A 27,757-nucleotide genomic window follows, 5' to 3' on the forward strand; every position below is an offset into this window, starting at 1 on the left:
GTTTGTGCTGATGGTTCTGCAGCAGAATACTGTGTGGACCCATCATGGCTTAGGACAGTCTCCCCCAGGCACAACTCCATTATAAGAGGTGCTTGCTATACTCGGGCTGGTAGGGCTGCATGCATGTTGCACTTTACATTTCTTTGGGTTTGTGCACAGGGTAGCTTTGCCCTGGTGCTTACCTGAGGTCCTTTTGCTGCATCGCCTCTCTCTTTATTGCTGGTGTGTAGTTTTGCATGATGTTGTTTCTAGAAAAAGTGACTGCTGCTGGCTTGTTAGCACAAGCTGACCCCTCTAAGGAGGGGATGCAGCCCAATGGTAGAAGATTCATGTGCTTTCTATGCAGTAGACCCTAGGTTCAATCTCTGCCATCTCCATCCAGGGCTGGGAGAATTCCCTGCCTGAAATCCTGCAGACCTTTTGCCATTCGGCATGGATAATATGGAGAGAGATGGACCATTCGTCTGATTTAATAGGAGGAAGCCTCTTGGATTCCTCCTGTGTGCTACTATGAGAGTCAGTTTGTAGGCCAGAAAACAACTAGTTGGGTTGATGTGCTGTCATTGCACCAAGCCTCATGGAGCTTATAGACTAAAAATAAAAAAATTATACTGATACTGAATAAAAAAATAATACTGAAAGAGGGCTGTTCATCTTGCATTGCATTTTTCATTTTGTTAGGATTAGAGTTGTCCCATGGAACAAAAGTGTGTTTTTGAAGGGAAATAAATATTATAGGGCTCATCTGGAGTTTTAAGATTAAGTCTGATCAACAGAACAGATCAAAACTTATGACAATCAATTTTTTAGAAAGTGGAGATTTCACAGAAATATGAAAAATGTTCAATTTTCATAATCTAAAGTATTACCTGTTTCTGCACAAGTAAGATTTGTTAGATCTCACTAAAGGACAATGCTGCCAAATGATAACATTTTCAGGCAAAGCTTTAAGTAATAAGATGCTTCACTGGCTTTGATACTCAAAGCACACACACCACTGAAAAGAGGTAATTAATTAGGAATGAAAGCAAACCTTTCAACTCAAGAGCACTGAAAATGAGTGTGCTTAATAATTCATGAACTGAGGTTTAATTACTACAAAAGCTATTCATAAATGATGGTTTTTCTAATATAACTTAAAATATTTGAGCTTTCCATTTGGATAAGAAAAGCATGTGCAGCAATAGGCAACCATCCGTCTAATACCCATTTTGTGGTATACATAGGCAATAACTTCACCTTAAGTTAAGGACTGATTCCACTGGGACTAAGCTTGTGAGCAGTCAATGAATTGCTTCCTTGTCTCCAGATCTGGAAAGTGCCATGTCCAGAATGAAAATATTCCATTACATTTACATGGCATGAAACCAGCTAAGTGCCATGTCCAGAATGGATGCCACTTGCACACCTGTTTGGGGATGAACAGCTAGTGAGGGTACTTGCCCATTCTTTGGTGGGACTGCACACACCTTCCTGCATGCATCATCAACACTTGCACTGGGACCATGTAATTGGAAGTATTGTCATTCCCGGAGTAGGCAATTAATCAACAGGCATTTGAAAACAAATAATTTCCTACCACAACTTAATTTAGTGCATACCAAATAATGCACATACAGTATCTCTTTGGGGGTGAAACTGTATGCTGCTTAGCAAATGCATTTTCAGAAACCTGTGTTTGCCATGCCAACACAAATGTGTGGAGAGGAGGATTTGTAGGGAAGAACTGAGCAGGCAGAAAGGGGTGTTTACCTTTGGGAAGTATTAACATCATGAGTGTTAGCTCGGTCAGTCAGTAGAGCACGAGACTCTTATTCTCAGGGTTGTGGGTTCGAGCCCCACATTGGGCAAAATATTCCATTGTTGCAGGGGGTTGGACTTAGCTGACCTTTGTGGACCCTTCAAATTCTATGATTCCATGCCTCATAATATTTACTCTTGCCCTTAGGAGATAATAATAATAATAATAATAATAATAATAATAATAATAATAATTTTATTTATACCCCGCCCTTCCCAGCCAGAGAACCGGGCTCAGGGCGGCTAACATCAATTAAAATCACAACAAAAAACATAAAAACGATCAATTTAAAATAACAGATTAAAATACAAATTTAAAATTCAATTAAAACTGCAGGTCTCAATTTCAAAATAAAAATAGCAGACCTCTCTCTGACACAGGGTTGTTTGTTTGTTTAAGGAGGGTGATGGGGGGTTGTGGTCCCACACCTGGACTGGTCCACATCAACATTGTCCAACATCCCTGGCACCCCTCTTTGTGCTCAGTCTACCCAATGATGTTACATCTTCTGTTGCATTGCTCTTCCTCCTCACTCCATGCTGCCTGCTATAGCTTCTCTCATTTCTGCATTCTGATCTTAGCCTTCTGTGGACAGATAGCTTTTGACATTGGTTCTCACCTGTTTATCCTTGGGGTTGCTGGTTTCTCAGCAAGACCTACTGTTCCCAGCAATTCCTATTCCCAATCTTTCTCTGTCCCCCTCACCAATGTGCCTGCCAGCCATGCAGTTACACATTCAGCAATGATGTGATTGGGCACCATATCACATAGCATGCACACCACACAAAGAACTGCTCCATTCAAGGTGGAATCCTGGATGAATGAAGATGCCGCCTCATGTGGAGCTGCTCTATACAGGTGTATCTGGGTGCATTATAGGATTCCTTCATATAGCCATGGAAAGCATGGCCAGCAGTGGGTGTGGCCAAGACTTTTGTTGGCAGCAATGGGGCAGGGCTACACACTATGACCCCATAACCTCTACATGGATTATTTCAATTAATAAGGTGAATCTTCTAACGTAAGATTTTGCTTCAAAATCTTCAGCTGAACAAGTTTACTTTTCCCTCAGTAAGGAAGTACAAGTAAACATCACTGATCCTCCTTCACAGGCAACACTCTTCAAGGGACGTCAAAATTGTGGCTGCAGCTGAAACAATTGTTCTTTCACTACAAAAATAGTCCAAACCCAAGAACCAGTCAGTGGGTGTCCAATTCTGCCAGTTTCCACATCACCGCAGATCAGACAATACTTTTAAAAGTTCTACATTAATGCAGCAGCAAAGTTGCAGGAACTTGTGAGCTGAATCTCGCTGTGTAAAATCAATACGAACTCTGCATCTGAATCTTGGAAACATTCTAAATAAATCATGAAAGAATTATAGAAGAGGCACCATATACTACAAGTAGTTCTGTTCTCCTTCTTGGCTCGTCACACAAGCTGGTTCATATATTTTTAAGAGGACATGCCGAAACCGATCTTCCAGTCACTTGATAAAGGATAGAAAACATATTAAACTTATCACTCATGTACCCTACATTTTACTAGCTTGCTGATGACTGCATACACTGAATGGAAATTCTTTAATAATGCAAAATGTCAAAGGAAGCTCATTTACCACTAGAGTTCATTTGAGAACAGAGGAAACCATGTAGTGTGTTCCTGGAATAAGTTTGGGTTAAAAATTCAATAAGGGAAAGACACTTCACTAAGGCTTCATATATTGGGCACTGCATCTTGACCTCGGTTCACCTTCCTAGCCCACCAGCCAGCCAGCTCTGAAATAATCCTTAGCACTCCTGCCACACCACAGTCGCCAAGCTGTAGAAGAACAGTGTCCCACTCTGGCAGAGACGGGGCTGAATCTCGGCACATCAAAGAAGCGTTTCAGTTTAAAGCTTTGTAAATTTAAACAGGGAAATCAGGTAGAGAAAAATGGGCTCCACGTTGCCATCTGGTGGCACAATGTTATATCGCACATACAACACATATAAATCACTTTTTCGTTACCAGTCTAGCTGAGTCCAGGGTTCCTCCTGGATACCATATGCAACCTTTTATGGACTCTTACCAACTATGTTAGGGTTGGTCCAGATTCTTTACATCACCATTATGCTCCATCCTTGTGGGCCAACTTGGACAGGTGATTAGGGCTGCCCGCCTGGCCTGATTATGTTGTCAGGTGACAACTTCTGAGGGGTCCCTTTGAAGTCTGTTTGCAAGCATGGTTTAGATTCAAACCACACCTGCAACGGGACCCCCCCCCCTGCTTTGCAGACAGTGTCCCCTCAATTGCACTGGGGAGTTCTTAATGGAGAACATGCAATGCAACTGATCCCTACAGGGTTGGCTGTCAATGCCAATCAGCAGTCAGCCTGCCCTGGTTGCAAGGGAACAGTTAGGAGCTCACTTTAAGTTTCTAATCATTCTTTTGGAGCTGTACCTTTACCTGCCTAACACATAAAATCACAGAATTGTAGAGCTGGAAGGGACCATGAGGATCATTTAGTCCAACTCCCTGCAATGCAGGAATCTTTTGCCAAACATGATCCTGAGATTAAGAGTCTCATGCTCTACTGACTGAGCCATTCTGAACATGATGTTACAGGCTAAATTGCAACCCCTGCTGGGCCTATTTAGACCCTGAAGCCAGAGTTTCCCCACCCTGTTAGAGCCATTACAACTTGGCAGAAATCCCACTGAGAACAAAGTCTGGTAAGCACTTTATTGGCAAGGACTACCCAATTTTCTGGGATCTAGATCACTTTTCAGCCACAGTAACATATTACTCTTTGCACCGTTTTAACTAAAGCTAGTATATACAGCCAGACAGATTTTGCATCCCCTATCAGTTATGCTACAATGCCACCTCTATAGTCATTGGTTGTTTATACCTGAATCATCCCGACAAGGCTTGAGCATACACTCAGGCAAACGCAACTTGTGGACACATGGAGGTAATTTACCATGGTGTTCACATCACCACCTGAAATGTTGTGCTCATCTGTCCTATCTTGTTGAATAAGAAGAATTAGATAGTACATCTGCTACAGATGTGTGGTGCAAGGGTTGTCTGTATCTAGGCATAGTTAGGGTGGACTTTCTGGACACACACACACCATACCACCAATACCCTCTAATGGGATAGGAATTGTCAGGTGCATAACTGTGCCACCTGCCCAGTCTACATAGAAAAATACCTTCTAAACACTACCTGGAGTGGAATAGGATCTATTGTGCTGCTTCAGCTATCAAGTAAACGGGGCCTAACTAGTCAACCATTGTCAGAATGATCTGAATTTGAAGATATTCAGAATCCAACTTCCTTGACTGACTGTATGTACAAATTTGTTATAGTAACTGAGTCTCCTTAAGTTCAGCAGTGATCAGATTTGAATGGTGTTGACAGTATGTGTTGTATTAGTCTTGCTAATTAATCTACTGAGGCCAAAAGTCAAGAATTTCTTATTTATGCTGAGAGATTTCTAGCTACAAGGACCATGGACCAAAAAATAAAAATAAAAATAAGGTGAAGGTGTATGGCAGAGCTTTCCAAATTGTGTCTCGCGACATGTTAGTGTGTTGGCTGCAGTATGTAGGTGAGTCGCACAATTGCTCCCCACATTCCTCCCGGGGCTGGAAATGGGTTAGTTTAATCTCTGGTTTGCTAGTAAAACTGAATTACTGTGTCGTGAAATGATGCATGTCTAAAAAGTGTGTCACCAATCTAGTCCAATCTAGTGTGCTCCCTGATTACAACCCCTCTTATACACACCCTGCCATCCAACCTCGTAGTTTCCGTATTTTGCTGTTTTTTGAGGAAGCAAGCAATGAAATATTACATGGTTTCTGGACACCAATAGTTATCCAAAGATAGTAAGAAAACCCATCCATTAGTTGGCTTTTTGCCTGTCACCCTACTGAACCAGTACATAGGGGAAATCCCATTTGCCCTATGGAGAGAGTTTTGATCTTCATCCTTAGGGTTTTGTAGAATTATGCTTGTTAGCTTGTATATTATATCATCCATAGTCATCATGACACATTCCTCCAGGCAAGTACCAATTAATGCTTCTCATCGTTAGGGAGCCTTATGTTGCTCTGAAGCCAGGCACTTAAGAAAAAGTGAGCAGCATAATGAAAAGTAGCCTTGTTGAAGGCTAGCTGTAAGACCTGTAACTGACCTGAGAACCTTATGAAGAAGCTGCATCAGTTACTGTTCCTAGGGAAACAATTGTTTAAGGTTACATATCCTGTAACAGCTTTCTAAAGTAATTCACAAGCCATATCTCATTAAAGCAAGATCATGTGCTTCATTTGCTACAATAGGTGAACCAAAATACTCGTCAGGTCAAGTTGAAGTCCAAATTCAGGAGACTATAAAAGTTTGACAGAAACATTGTGTTTAGAATGTATTTGGGCTTTCATTTCAATTGAAATTAAAGTGTTCCAACTACTTTTGGTTCCTCCTTTGGATACACTGAATGGATTTCTGTTTGTTTTGGCACTGTCGAAGCTGAAAAATAGTCATCTTTTTACAACTGGCTTTATTAATGATTTCAGGGTCCATTGTTACCCAGAGGGGGAAAAATACGTAACCTGCTATGCAGATGTGAAATTGATCACTGTCTGTCATGGAGGCTGAACTACAAAGACAACCGGAGTAGGGGGGAAATACAAGGGTATGAGAAAACATGACGTGTTAGTTTATCAGGCACTCAATGCTGAGTTCTGGAAGGGTCAGATCGCAGTGAGTGACAAGGTTTCTGGAGGCCAGAGGCAGAGGAGAAATAGAAGCTGCAGCCTGAGCAGTAAGCCAGAGCCAGGACCATCGGTCCTGTGATTATAGGTGGGATAAAACTGCCTAGGAAGACTAGAGGGGCAATTATTTCTGATAAAGCAATTTTAGTGGGGTTTTGTGTATGAGTGTCAGTCTTCCACCAAAATGATAGTTAAAATCCACCAAATTAACTCATCATTCATAAAGAATGTTTGCAATTTTCGTTCTTACTTGAACAGAATCTGCAGATATCTCATGGCACTGATTTAATTAGATGTTTATATGCAAGCCACACAATTAGATAATGTATCCAAACAGCTGCAATGTGAAACCATCAAGACTCCTGAATAAATTTTCTATGCTGATACTGTTATGCCAACAGCACAATTTTTGTTCACAGTAGCTGGCAGTATTTATGAAGTAGCAAGGTTCTACAAACTAAAACATCTTCTGTGTTTATATAAATCAGAGAAATGACCAATAATAGAAAATGTGAAGATGCAGTAACTCAAAAGTCCTATAGATTTGCAGAAACTTGACACTGGCACAGGCCAGAAGTAGAAAACTTCTATCATTAGGTCATAGGCATGGAGAACGATACAGAATTGTAACCCAAGGGTTTCAGAGTATGCTCCTTAAGATGCACACCCCAACCAGCAGACATGCATAGACTATGGCAGGCGCACTCACACAGCTTTGTGTCCTCTCACTTGGTCCTCCCAACTGCACAGTATTAACACACTAACCCTGTTTCACTACAGCATTGGTCTTCAACTGCTGGATCATGACTAGAGATGAGTGAATTTCAATGTCTCTCCATTTCTCTCTCCCCCCCCCCCCCCAGTCTTAAGCTCAGTACTCCACTTTTTATACATCTGTTTGGGGATTCCCAACACCTCCCCCCCAAATTATCCTGAACATCTATCAACATTTTAGTGAAAATTTATTCTAATAGTCTATTTGGCCTAATATACACAGTGGGTTGTGGTTTTTTTTTCTTTTGCAAACCAATTTCTGCTAATGCAGTTTTGTATGTTATTTTCTCTAATACATGCGTTCTTGCATGCATGTTACCATAGTATATGCATTTTTTGTATACACTACTTGGCTGGGGAATTGCAGTGCAAATTCTGAAGGATCATTGTGTCAGATATGTATGCTACCCTTATTTTTTGAGCTAGGGAGAATTCATAATGGGCTTGGTGCAGTGAGCAGGGGTAGGCAAACTCTGCGTGCTTGAAATTCATAGAAATGTAAGCCATGTCAGTTGCTTCTGTGTTGTGAGGTCTTTATGCTATGGAATGCTTAGTGTAATGGTTAATTCACCCTTGACTGAGAATGTATTACTACATCAATTCACCTAATTTACTATATGATACAGCAGTTCCAGTGTAATATGGCTGTTAGAGGCCTCAGTGTCACTGACTTGCCCAGGTTATCAGCAATACATTTTTATAATATATATGTGATGTATAGAATTGTAGAGCTAAAAGGGTCCAAGAGGGTCATCTAGTAGTCCGATGCAGAAATATTTTGCCCAACGTGGGGCTCAAACCCACAACTCTGAGATTAAGAGTCTAATCTGCTACTCACTAAATTAGCCCTAAAACATTTTATAATTAACTCGTGAAAAGAAACAGAGCCAGAAACCATGTTGGAGCTTTGCATTCCATCGAAGCGAAATATTTTGAGATTCCCAGTTGCTGCTTTTAAAACAATCCTTCCAACCCGGTTCACTTCTCTGCCATCTCTTGCAATGCTGTTGCACTTGCCTGCTCATATCATTCTCTCATCACTGTTCATTGCTTCGCAGTTCCTTTATGAAACAAGGTTGACAAGCTGAATCAATCTCCAAATTGCTCCAAGCAAATCAAGACTTGATTAAAAGAAAGAAAGAAAGAAAGAAAAAAGCTACTGCCTTATAAACCACACAGTGGAAATGCACAGCTAAAAGAACCAAATTTATCCATTTCATACGTTTTCGGTTATTAGAATCTTGGGACAGCTTCCGAATGTTCTGCTGTAACGCTGAGTGGGTGGAAGGGAATGAAATAAACACCCTAGAAGGATATGTATGTACAGAACTACAATGAGCAACTTGCTCCTCCCTAGCACACCTCATATTCTCCCTAAATGGTGATGGTAATTGCGGGGGGGGGGGGGAGGAATCAATATACCTTTCACAACACAAATGTCCTGGGGATGGTTTTTCAAAGCAACGAAGTAACACATTATCCATGATTCTCAGATCACAGGAGTATCTGAGGCAATACAAAAGCAAGGCTGGTATTTAGGTGGGAAATGGATCGAGATGACAAATCGTGCAGCCTGCAACAGTGGAGAACATAACACAGCGGCTCAGGCAGCACACAGTGATGGATGACAGATGGTACCAACTAATGAAAACTCAAGAAGACTCAACACTCCCTTAGCAATTATGTCAGATCTGCAGCCTAATTTGGATGGCTAGAATTCTTTTTGTTCAAGCAAAGCTTAACTGTTTATTTAAAAAGAAACACCCCCCCCCAAGTTAAACAAGTTAATTATGAATATAAGTTAATGTGATTTCAAAGTTGTTGTTGTTTTTTAAGCCAGTGGTGGTGTAGAAGTGGCTGAAGCGGGGCAGAAGGGGAGGTAGATATTGATCTACTGGTGGATCTCTGGGTGATCTGCAGATGACAACCAAGGATTTCTGACTCCCAAATATATAACATTAGTATCCATCCATAAGAAATGATACTACTAAAACAAAGAAAGCTGGAACTGAAAACATAGCAGTCTCTCATCTCTTTTGCCTGACTTGCAGAATTAATTTTTGGAAACAAATCATTTTTATATTAATGTGACCGTCTTATTTCCGTCCCTTGTGCTGAGTAGTCTCTTTATAATCACAATGAGTCCTGCAAAATAAGGTTTCTGCCCTCCTTGCCCCCTCCTGTTCATTTCAAGCTTGGGATCAGAGAGCAGCAAGCAGTAATAAGAGCCCGCTTTATTGTCTCTTCAGAAGGGAAGTACTGGAGCAAAGCATTATGTTAGGTCGTATATTAAAAAAAAATACTGCTAAAGGTAAGGGAACAGTTACAAGTTTTAAGGCTGTTTATGACAGGTGGCATGGTAATACAAATCCCAAGGATGATCAGGCTAAGGCCATAACCCTTGCTACACTTAGGTAGGAGTAAGTTCCACTGAACATAGTGAACTTTCTTCTGAGTAAACATGGAAAGACAAAATCAGGCTGTGAGGAGGACTGTTCTGCTTTCTGCTGTGTTTACAACATAGGGCCAGATTAAACAAATGGGTCCTGCTAGTGGACTTCAGCTAGGGCAAATGAGCTTTCCCCCACTCTTGCCCCCCTGCATGTTCCCCACTGGCATGTGGGGTCAGGAGAACCCCCAGAACAGCACATGTGAGTGGGGTGGGGTGACAGAGAGGATAGTTCATTCCATCAAGCAAACTGACAGTGATCTGCTTAGTGCTATGTTGAGTTCCTCCCATATGTGTACTGTTTGGTGTGCTTCGGTGGTGGCTAGTAACATTTTGACTTGGTAGGACTGCAATTTTTTAGCTTGCTGTTTTCATTACAATAGGACTTGCATAGTTCTCATTTAGGAAAGTGTGCCATATCCCATTACACGTGTGCAGAGCCCCATTGTCCCTTTCTCTATAAAAACAAAACAAAAAAGCATAAATTATTCTCTCTACACTAGGGCAGGGAAAGAGTTTCCTTGTAAGAGGGTCTCAGTATGATTTCCAGATAAAATTTAATTCATTAAAAAAACAGGGTGTGGGGGGTGGTGGTTAGTCATACCACATGACAAAAAGTTTCTGAATCATGTATTGCTTACATCAACAATCTATTGCAAAAAACAACAATGAAATAGCTTTTCAAATGTGAGGAAAACTTTATGCAGCTGGAAGCAAGTTTTCCTCACATTTGAAAACCTTTTCCCTTAAGCTTTTTTTTAATAGCAAAAATCAGTTTAACCATTCATTATCCAAAATGCTTGTTCTCTAAATCAAAAGAACAAAGTATGCCAAACAACAGACAAAAAATTGCTTGTTTCCTCTGAGCCAGCAGAACATATCTGCAATGCATGGCTCAGTCCTGAAAATGTGAACGAATAATCTCTGTTCATGTGCATAGTTAATCAGTGCCAGACTAATCATAATTTCGCACTGCTCAGAGACTGGGGTGGCATGTAACAATATTCTGGAACTGCATGTGGCCCAGATCTAATAAAGGGCCTAAGATTAAAAAGGAGGGAACCAACAAACCCTTTATAGAGAAGAGGGTCCACAACCTGAGTGTGTTATAGAGAAGTTCCTGTCTCATATCTCGGCCAATAGCACCTCCAAAGAAGGTGGAAGGCAGAGCAAGGTTTCTACTCCTCAGGGATAGATTAACAGTCCTCACACACATCTTTGCTGCGAGTGTGTGTGTGTGTATGGCCCCTCCTGTCCCCAGCCCAGGCCTTGCCTACTGGCATGCAGCTCCCAACCATCCACCCACTGCTGCATGTGACCTTCTGGAGCAAAAAAGGTTGTTCACCCTGACTTGGGGGTTTATAAAGAACTGTCATTTTGAATTGTTCTCAAAAAGGAAGCCAGTGCAGAATAAACAAAATTGGAGTGAGGTGTTCAAATCACTGGTGCCAACTATAGGGGGCCTTTGGCACCCACACTGTGAGGCCCCCCAATGCAACTTCTGGTGCTTTGTGAGGCCCCAAAAGTCGCATAAGAGGCCTCGCAGGGACTTGGGGGTTGTGTCCAAGACCTCATGAGGCCTCCGACACAACTTATGGGAGAAACCAGAAGTCACATCTGAGACCTCACAGGGCCTTGGAATTCGTGTTCGAGGCCCTGTGAGATCTCAGACGTGACTTTCAGGTGATGCCGTGGCATGCACAATGTGACGTCATAACATCACGTTACGTCACGTGTGCTGCTGGGCACCCATAATCTGGGGCTGAAGTCAGCGTCCCAGTTCAAATTAAGATAATATAGCTCTGAGTTTTTCTAAGTAAATTCAGGTTATGAGAAATTTCATGAGAATTTATTTCTAAATTAATTTCATCTTTAGTGTCAGAGGAGCAAGTAAGGGGTGCATTTTGAGTCATTAAGGACTGTAGAATTTGTGGTATGATGTGTATGCAATTCTGCAAACTCTGAAGGTGACCTGGTGCAATGATTAATAATGAGACAATCCTATTAACTTCAGTCTTAGCCAAAGGTAGGACGAGTGAATAAGAGATATCTCTGCACTTTCCAGCCCTAAGGACAGGTAAGCATTGCACAGCAACTTTGTTCTGACAAATGTTCTAATGCAGCTAATAATTCTTGTGAAAGGAAAATAAAACGATGTTAATGATGATGCAAGAACAAAAAGTGCAAGCTTTTACAATTATTTCTAGGCTCATAGATGCATTTTGAAAGATTAGGTCCCCTAAAAATGCTGTTGGATTTTTATAGCAAGAATTAATTGCGTGTTCCCTATCTTAGACTTGGTACTAGTTTAAAAAATGTTATTGGGAAAATGTATCTACCAGAATAGATAGTGAGGAAGGCAATTCCTAGGCAAGGAAGGGCAAGTCACATACAGTAGGCAGACATTTTAAAAAAGACTACAAAGCCCTGCTGCTGGTAGTGGGAGGTTTGGACTGCACTCTAAGGCTGCAATCCTAACTTCACTTGCCTGGGAATAAGTCCTATTGAATTCAGTAGGATTTACTTCTGAGTAGACTTGGTTAGGGTTGCACTGTAAAAAAAAGTAAATACAAAGAGTGATAAAATGGCAGTGATCAGAAATTTAATGGTGAAGGCATGCTAAGTAGTGATAGGTTTGCTGACACACCACTGCACAAGTCAAATTCGGCACACAGCTTGGAAAAAAAAGAATAGTAGCATTACAGCCATCCACACCTGCAGGTATCATGTTAGTCTATCACAGGGATGTCGATCACGATCTACTGGTAGATCCCCGTGAGGTTTTGGTAGATCATGGTCAATTTCTGGCTCCCTTTCCTTCCTGTTGCTAAAACTTATTCCTGCTCTGCCCCCTTGCCCTGCCCTTCATTGTTGTTTGATCTCTAGAAGGGAAGACACAGCTTTCTCTGTCCCGCTGTTTTCATCCATAGCAATCTTTTTGTGAGTGACTTTACCCCTTTGTCCCTTGCCTTTAACATCCCCAAAACGGGGTTCTCCCCTCCCTAAAAAAGCTCAATAACCTTGAGCTGCCCCCTTCCAAAAGGGGCTTTTCTCCTCCCTAAAAAAGCTCAACAACTTTGAGCTGAACCCCCCCAAAAACAGGGGTAGTTCACTGCCAGTTTTTAATTCTGAAAGTAGATCGCAGCCTCTTGAGAGTTGGCCACCCATGATATATACAATATGAGAAAAGTTGAGCCATGGGAAACAGAGGACAAATTTGATTACAGCATCTTGTAGTTTTGTTGTAAAAAGTGAGTAAACAAGTCAACACTAAACCTTTCACCTACTGTGGAAGCTCTCTAGAACAGTGGTTCTTAAACTCCCCATGGACAACTTGAAAATGGCTGAGGGTGCTGGCAAACGACCTGATGTGTTTTTTTTCTGCCTGTTGTAGCAATTGTGATGCAGTGTTCTTAGGTGCTGTATGCTTTTCAATGCTGCTTTTATTTCTTACAGATTGTATTACAATTTGAATTCCATTGAACTCAATTTGTAAAATAATAAAGGCAGCAACAAAAATATGATTAAAAATCAATGTGAATATTTAAAGGGATGGATTCAACCACAAGTCCAAAGGCATGCCACAGAGCACCTGCATGAAACTCATGGACCACTGGTGGTCCAGAAACCACAGTTTGGGGAACCTCTGCCATAGAATACTTTGATCAGTGTGGAAAGGAAGCTATTCCTACGCCAACAACTGTCCACTGTGCATGTCTTGCCATGCAAAGATACTTACCTAGCTCCTCAGGGGGTAGGTACCACTCTACCCATTCTGTCCAAGGGGATTTTATCACCCACAGAAGCAATAACAAATCTGTGCTGACCATAAATTATTGTAAATCTAGGAGTATAAGGTTTCTTGGCAACTAACACTGAACCACCACAGTGCACTTCGTTTGCCAAGTTTAGGATTAATGTCACCTCTGAATTTGTAACTTCTTCCCTAGAGCAGTTGAGGAAAGCCTACATTGTTTCAGTAAGGTTCGGAATTCAACACTCCTTGTTTCCCACCAAAATTGGAACAGATGAAACTACCGCCTACTGAATCAGGCCACTGGTTCCTCTGGTCCACAAATGGGTGGTGCTCCTGAATTTGTGTTACTATTTGTGCCAATTGCTGGTTAAGGCTGATGGAAAGTAGAGCCCAAAAACAAACGGAGGGCATCCCCATCCCTGCTCTAGACCAGCATTGTTTATCCAACTGGATAAGCAGCTGTCCAGGAATGAAGTAAGAGATCTCTCTTGACCATAGCTGTCAACTTTCCCCCTTTTTTGTGGGAAATTCCCTTATTCCAGCGCCGTTTTCCATTGCAAAAAAGGGAAGGTTGACAGCTCTGCTCCTGACTATATGTGGTGCTGAGCTGAAGTGCCAGTGAGCCACAGTTCCTGCTGCTGGTGTGGTGTCATAGCATCATAAGGAAGCTTAATCAGACTGAGGACAGGAGTAGGAAGTCACCACAACCGAGTCTATTGAATCAGCCCATACACCTTCACTTGTAGGGAGCAGAGTAGGTAGTTCCTAATGCAAATAATCTAAAAATGTTGGCAAGAGAGGAATTTGATTTGTTTATGTGGGAGAATCACAGTGGTTCCAGGGTATGTTTTTTTTTTAAAGGTTTGGAAACCATTTCCTGCTGGTTTTATTGGTTTCTCGCAGGCAAATGTAATTGCGGTCGAAATGTACTGAATAATTAAATATTTCATTTTTATGGTGCTTCACTGCAGTTTAAAAAAGTAAATGCTAATTTCATGGTCTTGTGGTTTCAAGTGTCCTAAGCGGTTTCATTTAACTGATTTTCTTGCATGTATAAAAGCAAACATCAGATCACAAATAGTCTGCACAGGCAAGGAACTGCAGTGGATTCTAGGCAAGTTAGATGCAGTATCTTAAATACTATCTGCGACAAAGCACAGGTATTGAAAACTAATGCAACTGGAACGAAATTGGCCGGGGGAGAAAATAAGGTTCTGCTCTCTTGATTTGACCTCTGAGGAGAAAATGGCTCAGAATGGATTGGATGACATGTACAATATATTACTAATTAGGCAATTAGGATTGCTTTTAAGATGTGGAAATTGCAGTCAGGCTTCAGAGATATAGTGCTATAAATGCACATTTTAAATAAGTCCCTGCATTTCAAGTTGTTAAAATTAAATCAACTGAGAAATGCTAACCAGGTGTGATTATGTTGCAGTCACACATAGTGTGTGTGGAGTTTTTTTGGGGGGGGAACACATGTGCATGTGGAAGAGGAAGGATGAGCAGTCAGACAGGCTCATGCTCTCAGTTTGGAGGGGCAGCAATTGTGGTAAACAAAGACCAACTACATATTTGAATCGCTGAATAAAAGTATCAGTAAGAAAATTGACTAAAATCCTCTCACCCAGTGTGTCTGTATGGTCATTGATGTATAGATGATGCTACAAAGCTGTACTGGACATAAAATGAAGTAAAAAGACATAACGAAGTAAAATGGGTTAGGGAATTCCATCAACAATGGAAATAATGCTTATTGCTCTCATTTGCTTCCTACCCTTGCCAGAAGCAGCTCATGAGTACACACAATCATCTCATTTCATCCTCACAACATTCCTGTAAAACAGGCAGAGACACACACTATTTCCTGAGCTTTGTGGCTGAGTAGAGAATTGCACCTAGATCCCCCTAGTTCAGATTTAGAGCTGTGTCTCTATTTTATTTTAAGCTGCTCCATAGTAAAAAATGTCATAGACGTTATTTACAATTTACGATGAATAACCTTCTAATGTTTGTACTATTGCTTGAATTTACTGCAGTGTTTCTAATTGGTATCAATGTGCAATAAATTTATTTCACCTAGTGCAAAATATGCTTAAAAGTTATTGAAGAAGCAGAACTGAATGCAATTTTTTTTCTACAATGCCAGGGGGCTGACTACAAATCTGTAAATCCCACAAGGGATTTTTCTGATATTCCAGATTGTGGAGATTTGAACATGAACAAAAGGGACAGAATTTTTAGTGCTAGATATTTTATTTTTTTTGTGGGCAAGTGCCTGAGTGATGAAAACATTTAGAAATATCAAATGCTTTTGAATTGTTTATTTAACACACAACAGGAACCAAACTAGCAATTTGTCTTTTGTGTTAGAGATTATCTGTTCACCTCCTAGAAGGGATTATTCATTTTTTATTTGTTTAAGAATGCCAAACTAAAAGAGACACACACACACATGCTTAATTTTTCCTTGCTTGTTAGACTTCGCTAAGTCATATGTACTATATAGCAAACATGTATCAACTACCAGCAGCAATGCACAGTAAACATCATGAAAATACAAAGGTATTACCTCCAAGGGCAAACCTGCTACACAGAATTTTTGAGCTATTTTTAAGGGAAATCGCCAACATGGGCTGGCTGCCAAATGCCCAAAATTACCACAGGACCAGATGATGGGTTAATGTGATGTATGAACTGAGCCATAGTTAGAACCAAACTTTGCTTCAACGAAGCCATAGTTAGAACCAAACTTTGCTTCAACACCCACTTCACCTACTGCTGCTGCACTGCTGGGAAACTAACCAGAGCTAACCAAACAAACTTTGAGCAGCAACCAATTTGCTCCTTGCTGCTCGTGGTTTGTCTACAGAGAAACAAGTCATAACCTCAGGTTGGGATATCATGACAAGACACACCCTGGTTTGTTTTTTTTGGCAGTGCAGTGGGAATAAGAGCGGAGGATGAGTAGGGTGAGAACTCTTCAGCTGTGTGTACCACATGCTATGTTTCCACACAGAAGAGTCCATTTTAACTATGGTTTAATGGGTTGTGAAAACCGGGCCATTGTGCATACCCTGTCCTCTTTTTTATAGGAGTTCCTTACACATGTCTAAAGAACCTGTTCAAAAATGTGCTTTTGTGTGTAAGAGAGAAAGAGAGAGAAATGATTCCTTCAGAAACAAAAATATAAAATAAAATGCAGTTATCCTTTGAATTTCACTCTGAATATTGCAATATAGTTGTCCAGCCCAAAACGTGTACAAAAACGTGCAAATTTGGAGAAGGTGCATACATTAGTGAAAATAATGCAAACATGCACTATATTAGGGTGAATTGCTTCCACAAAAATGTATATAAGACAAATTTGCATTCAGAAATGTATATTAGAAGAAATGCACAATAATTCACTTGTTAAGAAGCAAATTGTTGTTTGGATAAATTATAGAAGAGAAGTAGATAATCTGAGACAAGGAAGAGGAAAATCTCTTTCTACGGAAAATGTCGCACAGCTATAAGTATACTGCCCTGAAAACTGTGCAGTTCAAAAGTGAGCATGTTAGAGACAATAATTCATAATAAAAGGCAATATACCCAAAGAGGAGAGTCACTTTATTTTTATTTTATTTTTTATTACAGATGAGATGGCTGGACCATGATTTTTAATAATCATCCCAAGTGAATGAAGATATTATTATACAAGATTCTTGGTACGTATTTAACATTTTCTCTAGGGATTTCCCTTTTTAATTTGCAATTGTTATTACCAAGTATTTACACCTTTAAGAAAAGTACTTTGGAAATTGGTCTCTTTTTCTCCTTCTGAGAGTGTCCTCAAATCCTGGGTAATACATTTGCACTGGAGTACAGTAGTTCAGAACTTCTGAAAGTGGATCTAGGTTACCCAATACGAGGGCCTATTGAAGCAATCCCATGTCTACATTCCTTTCCTCTAATGATAGTGTGACATGACACAACCACATTGTGCAATTTCCCTGCCCACTATGGTAGCCAGTGATGTGGACCAGGGTCAAATAAAGACATAACATGGTATATCTTATTACTCTAGAAAGGTGAAGAGGAACTAGACAGAGCACAAATATTTCCGGTACCATCTAGTTTAGTCCCACGCATGGAACAGCACTATATGAAAGATTATATAAAGCATTCTACAGACATTAAAAAAATATTGCAGAGACCCAATTGCGTGAGGAAATTTACTAAAACTATGGTGTGTCTGAAACTAGAGAGCAGAATAATCTCAATCCGCCAAATCTTTTTCTTCCTAAATTTACATACCACCCAGTATCTACTGAACAGAGGACCAGCATTGTATACACCCCTCTGACATTTTATAAATACATAATGAAAGGAGAAAGTATCAGTAGCAATTTTGTTCTATTAGGAATTGGACTGGAACAAGCAGAAACAGCCATCTAATTCTGCCATAAAGTGAATAATAACTTGGGCCACAAATGATCTGAAGGGATTCATACGCTGTTTCCTTATCTATCCCTCAAGACATTCTATTTTCCCCTCCTATACGCCAGTTACCTATAATAATTTGGTGTTGACGGATGCAAAAGAAAGAAACAACAGTGACAGGAAAATGTATTGCTTCTATTTGCAGTAAACATCAGTGAACTTTTCCAACATTCTCTTGAGGGCAGTGAAAAGGAACTGCTATGTCACATTGCCTTTTATTTATGAAGAGAGGAGTCTTGCAGTTAAGTACCAAAAATGTAATAAATGGAGCAGGGGCAAGGGAGACACACACCCCTCCAAAAACTAGATAGATAGAATTGCCCCCTCCCAAATATGTTGCTGTCTGCCCTTGATTGTATGCTTGACAATACTGATGGCAAGATCAGTACTGACATATCAGCTCTCTTCTATCTGGGGAGCACAGTTACCCCAGTCTTGCCCTGTGAAGTGGGGCCATCAGTGGGAAACCACTGTTCCTTGTCCTCCTTATTCAAAGGAGGCTTCTGTGGTGTTTGTGCCTGGTCCAGCCATGAGGATAGTAGCAGTTGACCAATATCAGGTCACGTTAGAAAAGACCTAGGCCCTAGAGCTACACTTTACAATTTATTTTGGTAGAAACTAGCATTTTTAGTGTACCTTAACCCCCCCCCCCAGTGAAATACACTTAAATTGTGATACCAACTTTGCTTCTCTGACTGGTATTCAGTTCCTTCACATGTATGACCCAATTCAAACAAGATCAGACAGGGAACTGTATGACACCACAACACTATATAACCAATCTAATCTAATACTTGGGTATTACTGAGGACACTGTAAATGAATAAACAAACATTTCTTGAAATAGTGCTGGAAAATTACCCAAAAGGGGGAAATACATTTTCAGATTACTGAAAATCTTTGTCCCTCCCTCCCCAAAAAAGGGGTGGGGGATGGGAGAAGCAAGTGTCTATTCAGCTCTAAAAATTATTTGTGTGTGCTTTACAAAAATTGATATTCATGGCATCAGAACATGGTGAGATCTTGAGGCTCTGGTGTCAGGTTGACTGCCTTTTGCTCATTCTGAGCTCACACCTCTGCTTAACAAAATGTGAAAGCAACAATATGCATGTGCTTTGTGAATATTTGATAGAACTGTTAAGTACCTTCCTTTCCATTAAGAAATGTTCAAAATGCAACATCCACAGGATGTAATTGAGAGCGGAAGGAATTAGCAGAGTGTCCTAAGGCACTTACCTGGCCGATGTGCCTTTGGAACAGCCATGTTCGTCACGCGTCCTGCATCCTGAGGTTTGGGAGGCGATGCAGTAAACCTGCAAATCCCCGATTCGGATGGGGTGCTTGAGGTCAGGCTGTCTGTATATTCATTAGTCCCTGCCGTAAGCTGCTCTGATGATGTGTCTGATATGAAGCATTCCGTGATGGTAAACTTGGCATGTCGCAGCTGCTCTTCCATCTTGGCGTGTTCATATGCTCTTGCCAGCTCTTCATAGGTGGAGGAGGCACTTTCTGTGGAGACCATGCTGCTCCTTGCTCGGTCTAAACACCAGAAGGGGAAAGAAAGAAAGAAAGAAAGAAAGAAAGAACAGGCAATCACTTCAGCATGGAGCTCTCTCTTCTGGGGTTTTAATCCACCAAAGTCCACTACAGGGATGGTTTCATAGTTCATCATTTAGCTCTTGCCCACTAGTCAACTTGGGCAATAAGAGCATTCTGTTATAGCAAGGTAAAAAGGCTATGCTTTCCTGGCAGTTTTCTGGGCTTGCATCACAAAAATCATGTTTTATGTGTGGAGGGGGAGGGGAGAGGTTATTCAGCAGTGAAAGAGCTGTAAATATTTTTGTTTCCATTAGCACCTTTTTCCCTTTATGATTCCAGATTTAGTGTTTGCAAATATGAGACAGAAGGGATAATTGCAGCCCACAGAGAACAGTACTTGTTGTGCTCATTTTCTCACACTTCAACACACATTTCATGTAATGAAGCTCCTGTGGTGAATTGTTATTGTTGCACATCACCCCAATCTCAGAGAGGTGCAAGATTCCAGGGTTTCCAGGCACATACCCAGGGTTGGTGTTTCCTTTTAGAAATGAGGCCAGTGGAGAATGTTGCCTCTTTATAATATATAGTTTATTTACACATATATACAACCTGAGCCTAAAAATGGACAGGTTCATAGCATTAACACCCCAAAAGGGTCTTGTTTCTCAAACAGTCTTGGATTCAAACAGACATGCAACACTACTGTCAAACATTGCTCTCTGTCTCTCCAAGCTTCTTTCTTCTAACTAACAGCATGCCACTTCTCACAGAACCCCTTTCCTTTGTTTCCCTTAATGGCCCATCTCCCAGGCTATCACTTCAACACAGAAAGCTAGCCTGGCTTATAATTTAACACTTGCTGGATCCAGGGGTAAGAAGGATCTTGCATACAGCCCCCCCCCCCCAACCCTCATAACATTATTTTTATAGTGACACAGACACAGATACAAAATATGGCCTGCAGGTTTCCTGCTTCTGTTTTGTTATCTTCTTGTTATTTACATAGGAAGTTGCTTTACACCAGGTCAGGCCATCAAGCTCAGTGTTGTCTACACTGACAGTAGCTATCCAGACTGAGATCTCTTCCTGCCCTACCTGGAGATGCCAGGGAATGAACCCAGGGCCATCTACATGCAAAGCAGATTCTTTAACCCATTAAGCTATGGCCCTTCCAAGTCAATCTGCCCATTTCACACAACGTATCCCATAAATAGGTATTTTGGTCACCATTAACCTACCTGGAACCTGTTGTTGATCTGAGCCTACCAAGCCAATAGCAGCATAACCACAAATGTGAATGTGTAAAAAAAGGGTTTTGGGATTCAGGCACCACTATCATTAACATTAATGGGAGTTGTGCAGCTGTTTCCTCCTGTTATCAGTGCATTATTCAAAACATAAATTTAGTTGAGGCAAATGAAGTTATATGCACAAAATGTATCCTCGTCTCACCTCCCACAGTACTTCAGTGCTTCTTAAATTATCTCATTTCAGCTACAGTACTTTCTCATACAAAGCATACTGAGATGAGAGCTTATCCTCTTACATTTAGTAGATGGTTCAGGAATTTTAGATGGGAGGAAAATGTTTGGGTGGGGGGATAGGAGTCTCCTAACAGTTATAGCAGCCCTAACAAACTACAGTTCCAGGATTCTTTGGGGGGAACCCATGGCTGTTTCAGGTGTTACAATACTGCTTAAATGCATAGTGCAGATGGAGCTGGACTTATCACATCGTGGCAATAAATGCAGGCAATCCTGTTGCAGGAAAGGAAAGGCCTTGGTGGTCCATCCTTGGTGTGTCCTCATGTAACAAGGGAATGGTGAATATCATAATGAACTAGCATTTTTCTAGTATAGTAATGACACTAAAATTCATTTCAACAGCATTATTTCATCTGGTAGGAAGGAGAAAAATTTCTGTAGAATGTGGCTTTCCTAATAGAACCAAGGTTAGTATTGAATAAATCATATTTAAAAGCTCACATTCTGAAGCCTGTTATCATGAATTTTCTGTAATGATGAAATGCCTTAATAGAACTTTTAGATTGTCTCCCTCTTTGCCCCCAGGTGAGATTGTCTGGCTTGTCCATACCCACTATCTAGCCCATAAAATAATAAGCCTTGTTAGTGAAATGTTTTGAAAGCATAGCTGTATACCTACTGGAGTGGACCTTTCATACCTCCCAGCTATTGATGCCTGGACATAGCATCTTAATTGGCTTCAGATGGCTGTTTTGATTGACATTTGGTACTGTCACTTCAAGCAAGGGTTCATTATTGCTTACCTTCCTGGTTCTCTTACCACCAGGAGGCCCAGGAAGGCAAGTCTGAGTTACTGTATATGTGGCTAGCTCATTTTTTCATTCATATCGAACAACTTCCACAAATCATTTTAGTTCTACATCCTCCTAGAAGGATGGTTTCTCCCACCCCCACAAAATTTGTTCCAAAGTATATCACTGCCATTAGGTCTTCATGAAAATTTGCTAGGATTTTAGTGTGAACTTCTAATAGACATGTATCATATTGAATTGTACCCAATATATTCAGTTCTGTAGAGAAATTTTTGCATGTCATTTTCATAAAATATGCACTGTAATGCACACTTTAGTATATACAATTTTGTACAAATTGCTTGGCTGGAAATTCAGAGAAGTGCACATTTCAAATAATGGCTGGACTACAGTTCGTATATTATTTCAGTAAATGTGAATTAGGTAGATTCACCTTTAAATGTTAATTGGATTGAATTTCTCCCCCATCCTTATAGAAGATAGCCTTCTGGCTAGAAAACTTTCTTGAGTATTTCTAGAGATACCCACCACACCCCTCCAACCTAAAGAAGAGGGCAGAAAGAGAGAGAACCCCCTTCAACAATTTCCATTTTCATGAGTTCCTAGCTGGAGTTAATTACAGCTGGGGGAGTAGGGCTCAAAAGCAGTTCCTTTAGGACCTGATGTCTATTGAAAGAGCTTCTGTTTATGCTCCATTCTGTATTTTCATGAACAACAAATATTACAAATGACAACATACCGTAAGTCCCCAGTGTCCCCTCATTCAAAGGGGAGAATTCAACAATACAGTATTGGTATATGCACTTTTGGATGAGGGCGTGGTCAGATTTTTTAGTGACAAAAATTCAACCTGGGAACAGTGGGAGCAAGTCTCAGGGCTCATGCACTTCCAGGTCTCTCAGACCCCAAGAAGAACATAAGGTTCAATCAGGCGCGGAGGAAGCCTCCTTGCTACCTGGGGCGGCGCGCCGTGATGTTGTGTTGTGATGTCACCCCACTCCCCTGGAACCCGGGGCGCCCCGCCCCCTATGCCCCACCCTCGATACGCCACTGGGTTCAATCATGCTGTATTCTTCGGGCCTCCACAACAGTCTGCCCTACTGCAGTCCTGAGGAAAATCCCTCCTCTGTTTGCTTTAGGGCAGTGATGACCAAACTTGGCCCTCCAGCTGTTTTGGAACTACAATTCCCATCATCCCTGACCACTGGTCCTGTTAGCTAGGGGATGATGGGAGTTGTAGTCCCAAAACTGCTGGAGGGCCAAGTTTGGCCATCACTGCTTTAGGGGAAAACCCCCCACTGGCACTAATGGGAATTTCCTCCCAAAGCCAACAGCATCTTCAAAAGATAACATTTCTTCAGATTTTCAGCACAGGACAAAATTTAAATCCCCTTCATCTTCCGCTATCCCAATAAATACAAGCCCTCTCCAACTTCTGCCTGCTGCTGTTAACGTGTGGAAACAGCTCTAAGGGTAAAGATGCGTTTATTGTCATATCTGGTTGGGTGCTCAGCTAAAATCAAATATGCTAAATCAAATACAGCAAATGCCCTGTTCTGATTATAATTTTGTCTTGAATCTGAAGTCTAGGAACAAAGATTATACCTGTATCTTGTGATGGACTGACACTGTAGCTGTCGCTTTCTTTATCCACTGACCCTGCTGCCCTGGGTGTCGGTAGCCTCCAGTCTGTTGTTAAGGTTTGGGCTGATATTGTGGGATGAGGTCTGTTGAGAGTCCACTGGCTAGCATATCTGTTGCGAGCAGTGGGCCCAGTTTTTGCATTCCTCCTTGTTGTAGGATCTGCAGTTAAAACACAGAGGTAATGTTGGCACTGAATACTTGATTAGTCAAGAAAAGAAGCTCGGAGACTGGCTGAATAGAATTACTGCTGAGTGATTGAGCCTCAGGATGGAAATGAATATCAATGGGGCCTATCTATAGGCATATATGTTTATTAATTTCTATCAGCATCTATGATATATAAGTTTCAAAGATATTCTAAACCTTTATTACTGCAAGTATGGCAAACCTTTGACCCTTCAGATTGTGCTGAACTACAACTCCCATCAGCCCCAGCAAGCATGGCTGATAGTCAGGGGTGAAGGAAATTGTAGTTTAGCAATATATGGAGGGTCAAAAGTTTCCCGCACCTGCGTTATTGGTTTATTTTTCTTTGACAAAGCTTGATTGCCAGGCAAGTGATCATTTTTTGTATCATGTGGAGTAAATGCTGTTTGAGGATTTTTTTAAAAAAAGCATTATTTAGAAATCAATAATTAAAGAAATGTGTCCGATGTCTAATACCCATATACTCTTTTATTTTATATATATATATTTTAAAGAATGGGTGGGTATGGATTTTGTGGGAAAAGTATAGGACATTAAAGCAGCAGGGAAAGATTTTTCTTTTGAAGCATCTGAGGGGGTTTTCATAGAATCATAGAGTTGGTGTTACTAAGACTGGGATATAACAGTATTAAAAATATAAATTCAAACTTATTAAATAGGTTATTTGATTGGGCTCTTTTTATTATTATTAAAATAGAAAAGCCGCTCCTTTTACATTGCTTTGAAACTATTTAAAAAGGAGTGAGTTAAGGATAAGTAGTCAAAGAAGGCTTATTCATGATTCATCCCTTCTCATTGACAGATTGACAGCCTTCTTACTTACAAAGCCATTTAAAAATGCAAACCGTCCTTATGTTGTTCACTGTTTGAGATTAGGCTAATAACCAGCACACACACATGCACCAAAAAGGGACAATCAGCAATAAAAATGGTGTCCCATCTTTTCTGTTGAGCAAAGACAATAGCTAGATGAATAGCTCAGCAAAACAAAACCAGCTCAATTTAATGGTATGCCACAGCTTTATATATTGATTATGCAATGCGTTTTGTAAACTTCATATAATCAGTGCCAAAATGTTAGGAAACATTCCATGCATTAGCAAACTATACTGTATTTTTGTCAAAATGAAAAGCTTCAGAATGATGTATCTGCTTACTCAATATCTCTTCTGTGCAGTGGGTTTTGTAAATCACACACAATCAAAGCCAAACTGTTGGGAAATATTCCAAATGTTGAAAAACTTATTGGATTTTTTTTTTCTAAATTTAAAAAGCTTTGACTATCATATTTGCTTGCTGATTAGTATTTTACACTGTAACCTCACGGCAAAAGAAAACTTACAAGAACCAGTGCAGAAGACGGCAGATCAATTTCTATTGGTAGGGAATGGAATCAGCAGCAACGCATAACTCAGGTGTTATATTTTCTCTAGAATGCAAGGACCTCTGCAGATGGGCCCCAAATATACTCGTTATTCAAAGCAATGAAAAAGTGCTAGCTCTGATCCAGCACCAGTGTGGCTGCATCCCACCCCACATTATGTACTGCGTTGGGGGGCAGGGTGTGGAGAAGCAGGGCAAGGAGAAATATCCCTGTTGTCAAACAGTATCTTCTTCCCATATTTTAAGGTATGTGCCAAGATACGGAAAGGAGGAGCACTCAGCCGCCAAAGAAATGGAAATGAGAAGCAGAAGCAGCTTGCCAAGTGGAGTGGAGCTTCCTGGCAGGTGAGTCACTGTTACTTACCAGGAAGGAGAGGGGGAAGTCCAAGGAAGCGGAAAGGGCAGAGCAGAGCAAATGAACTAGCGGTGCCCTGTTGGTGCCTTTGCATAGCGCCACCCCCTCTGCTGCCTCGCCCTGTGCCCTCCTGGCAAGCAACAGACTTTGCAGCATATTTGTTTATTTTATATACAGGTGAAACTCGAAAAATTAGAATATCGTGGAAAGGTTCATTTCTTTCAGTAATTGAGCTTAAAAGGTGAAACTAATATATGAGATAGACTCATGACATGCAAAGCGAGATATGTCAAGCCTTTATTTGTTATAATTGTGATGATTATGGCGTACAGCTGATGAGAACCCCAAATTAACAATTTCAACTTTGGGGTTTTCATCAGCTGTACGCCATAATCATCACAATTATAACAAACAAAGGCTTGACATATCTCGCTTTGCATGTCATGAGTCTATCTCATATATTAAACTCCAGTAGCTAATGAAAACAATTGCTTACATAAATGGACTTTTCCACAATATTCTAATTTTTCAAATTTCACCTGTATAAGAACCACAAAACAAACTGTCTTTAATACTTACTTGTTCCTGGTCGGGCGTCAGAAACGTCTACCAGTGGTCCAGTGGCTTGTGAGACAGACTGGTAATGCACTGTGTGTGTAACAGTCAATGACTTCTGTTTCGATGTCTCCCCAAAATCAGCATCAGTTAACAAGACTGTAGATCGATCATCTGCGAGAAAGGCAATGACAGAGCAGAATATCTTAATGGTGTCCTACTTTTGGCTGATTTTCTAGGAAGAATGAATATCACTTCTATAGCCTTCACTACATCATAGAACGTAATAACCTGGCAAATGAATTTTGTCTCGCCTTGCTTTTGCCCAAAGCTAATTAACAAGGGAGAGGATCTTTTTTTCAGGTGAGAAACGTTTTTCCCCACTCATAGTAAGGACTAACATGGAAAGTACCATTTACCTCCGCCCCCAGATATATGAATAATGGCAAAAAGGCAAGAAGTAAAAGTGATGCTACTGTGATTATAGAAATCGCAGAAAAGTGCACTGTTTCTGCATGCCATATGTTTCTTTATGCACTGGAAGCTCCACAGTACATAATGTCATGTGTGTATGGAAGAGAAATTATCGCCCAAAATGGCCCTGCAGTACCCTATTTTCATAGTATCAATATCAACTTACTCCCCCCCCCCCCCGGGAGTATATTATCTCTTTATGAGAGAACACATCAACAAATACCATTTCCTTCTGACTCGAGTCCATAGCTTTCCTTTTCCTTTTAAGCTATAATTAGATATGGGGTTTTATGAGTTAAGAAAAATAAGCAGTTTAAGTAGGCGGCAGAAAACATAAAGAGATGACAATGGGTCTGTTCCAACCCTACAGGAGTTAATGGTGAACCACCCACTGCCACTGAAGCTTGTACAAACAATCTATTTCTATGCATCGTACTATCAAGATTGACACATTTAACTTCCACCTACATTGCTGCAGTCACTACTGGATATTCTTAATAGCAGTAAGAACTACAGGGGATGACTTTTAAATATATTTGCAGACAGGCTGCCAACGGTGGGACAATCAAGTATTTCCTAAACATTTCCTCCCCCCCTCCCCCGGATAAGAAACCATTAACATGAAGAACCATGCATAATAATACTAAATATGCATTTTGCCCAAAAAAGGTCTTAAGTAGGATGAACACAATTCTCCACCCCTGGCAAAAAGAGCTGCCTCTTTTCAAGTTGGTAATAAAACCTCTGGGCAATGAGCCATGTGGAAGCTCAGCAAAGGTCTGGATCACGGCTTGCTACTTTGTGTTAGACACAGCCTGTTACAGAAGCAACGATCAGGTTGCATCTGCAGCGGCCACACATTTAAAACATGCCCCTGCCAAAGTATCATGGGAACTGTAGTTTGCTAAAGATGCTGGGAACTGTAGCTCTGGGAGAGATAAAAGGAGTATATGCAGCCTGCATCTGCACTACAAACTCTGCTGCCCATGGACTGCAGGGTAAACCCCCCCCCCCGTGTGATAAAGCTTGGCAGCAGAGAAACAAAATTAGGAAAACAAACAAAGTAGAAATCAAATGCAGGATTAGCCACTTTTAAAGCGAGCCCTGCCATCACTGCACTTTTCCAAGAGCTGGATCATTAGGAGTTCTGTGTTCCCACCGGATGCCCCAGCTTTGCAATTCTGAAAATCTGGGTTCACAAGGTGAGCCACCAGTGTTCAACTTTAGAAATCCTGATCCAAGGAATGATTTGTGTAGGGATTTTTCTGAC

General features: G+C 40.8%; 1 protein-coding gene across 1 annotated transcript in view; it reads right to left on the bottom strand.

The window, feature by feature from the left end:
* DSCAM (DS cell adhesion molecule) overlaps positions 1-27,757 on the bottom strand; it is a 325,361-nt gene that overhangs the window by 4,062 nt on the left and 293,542 nt on the right. The window contains exons 30-32 of the mRNA XM_033147052.1: positions 26,038-26,187; positions 23,475-23,672; positions 19,268-19,570 (exon numbers count right to left, since the gene is read on the bottom strand). Of these exons, the coding sequence (XP_033002943.1) occupies positions 19,268-19,570; positions 23,475-23,672; positions 26,038-26,187 (651 nt within the window). The remainder of the gene's footprint in view (positions 1-19,267; positions 19,571-23,474; positions 23,673-26,037; positions 26,188-27,757) is intronic.

This window comes from Lacerta agilis, chromosome 4 (assembly GCF_009819535.1).
Source record: "Lacerta agilis isolate rLacAgi1 chromosome 4, rLacAgi1.pri, whole genome shotgun sequence".
NCBI lineage: Eukaryota > Metazoa > Chordata > Lepidosauria > Squamata > Lacertidae > Lacerta > Lacerta agilis.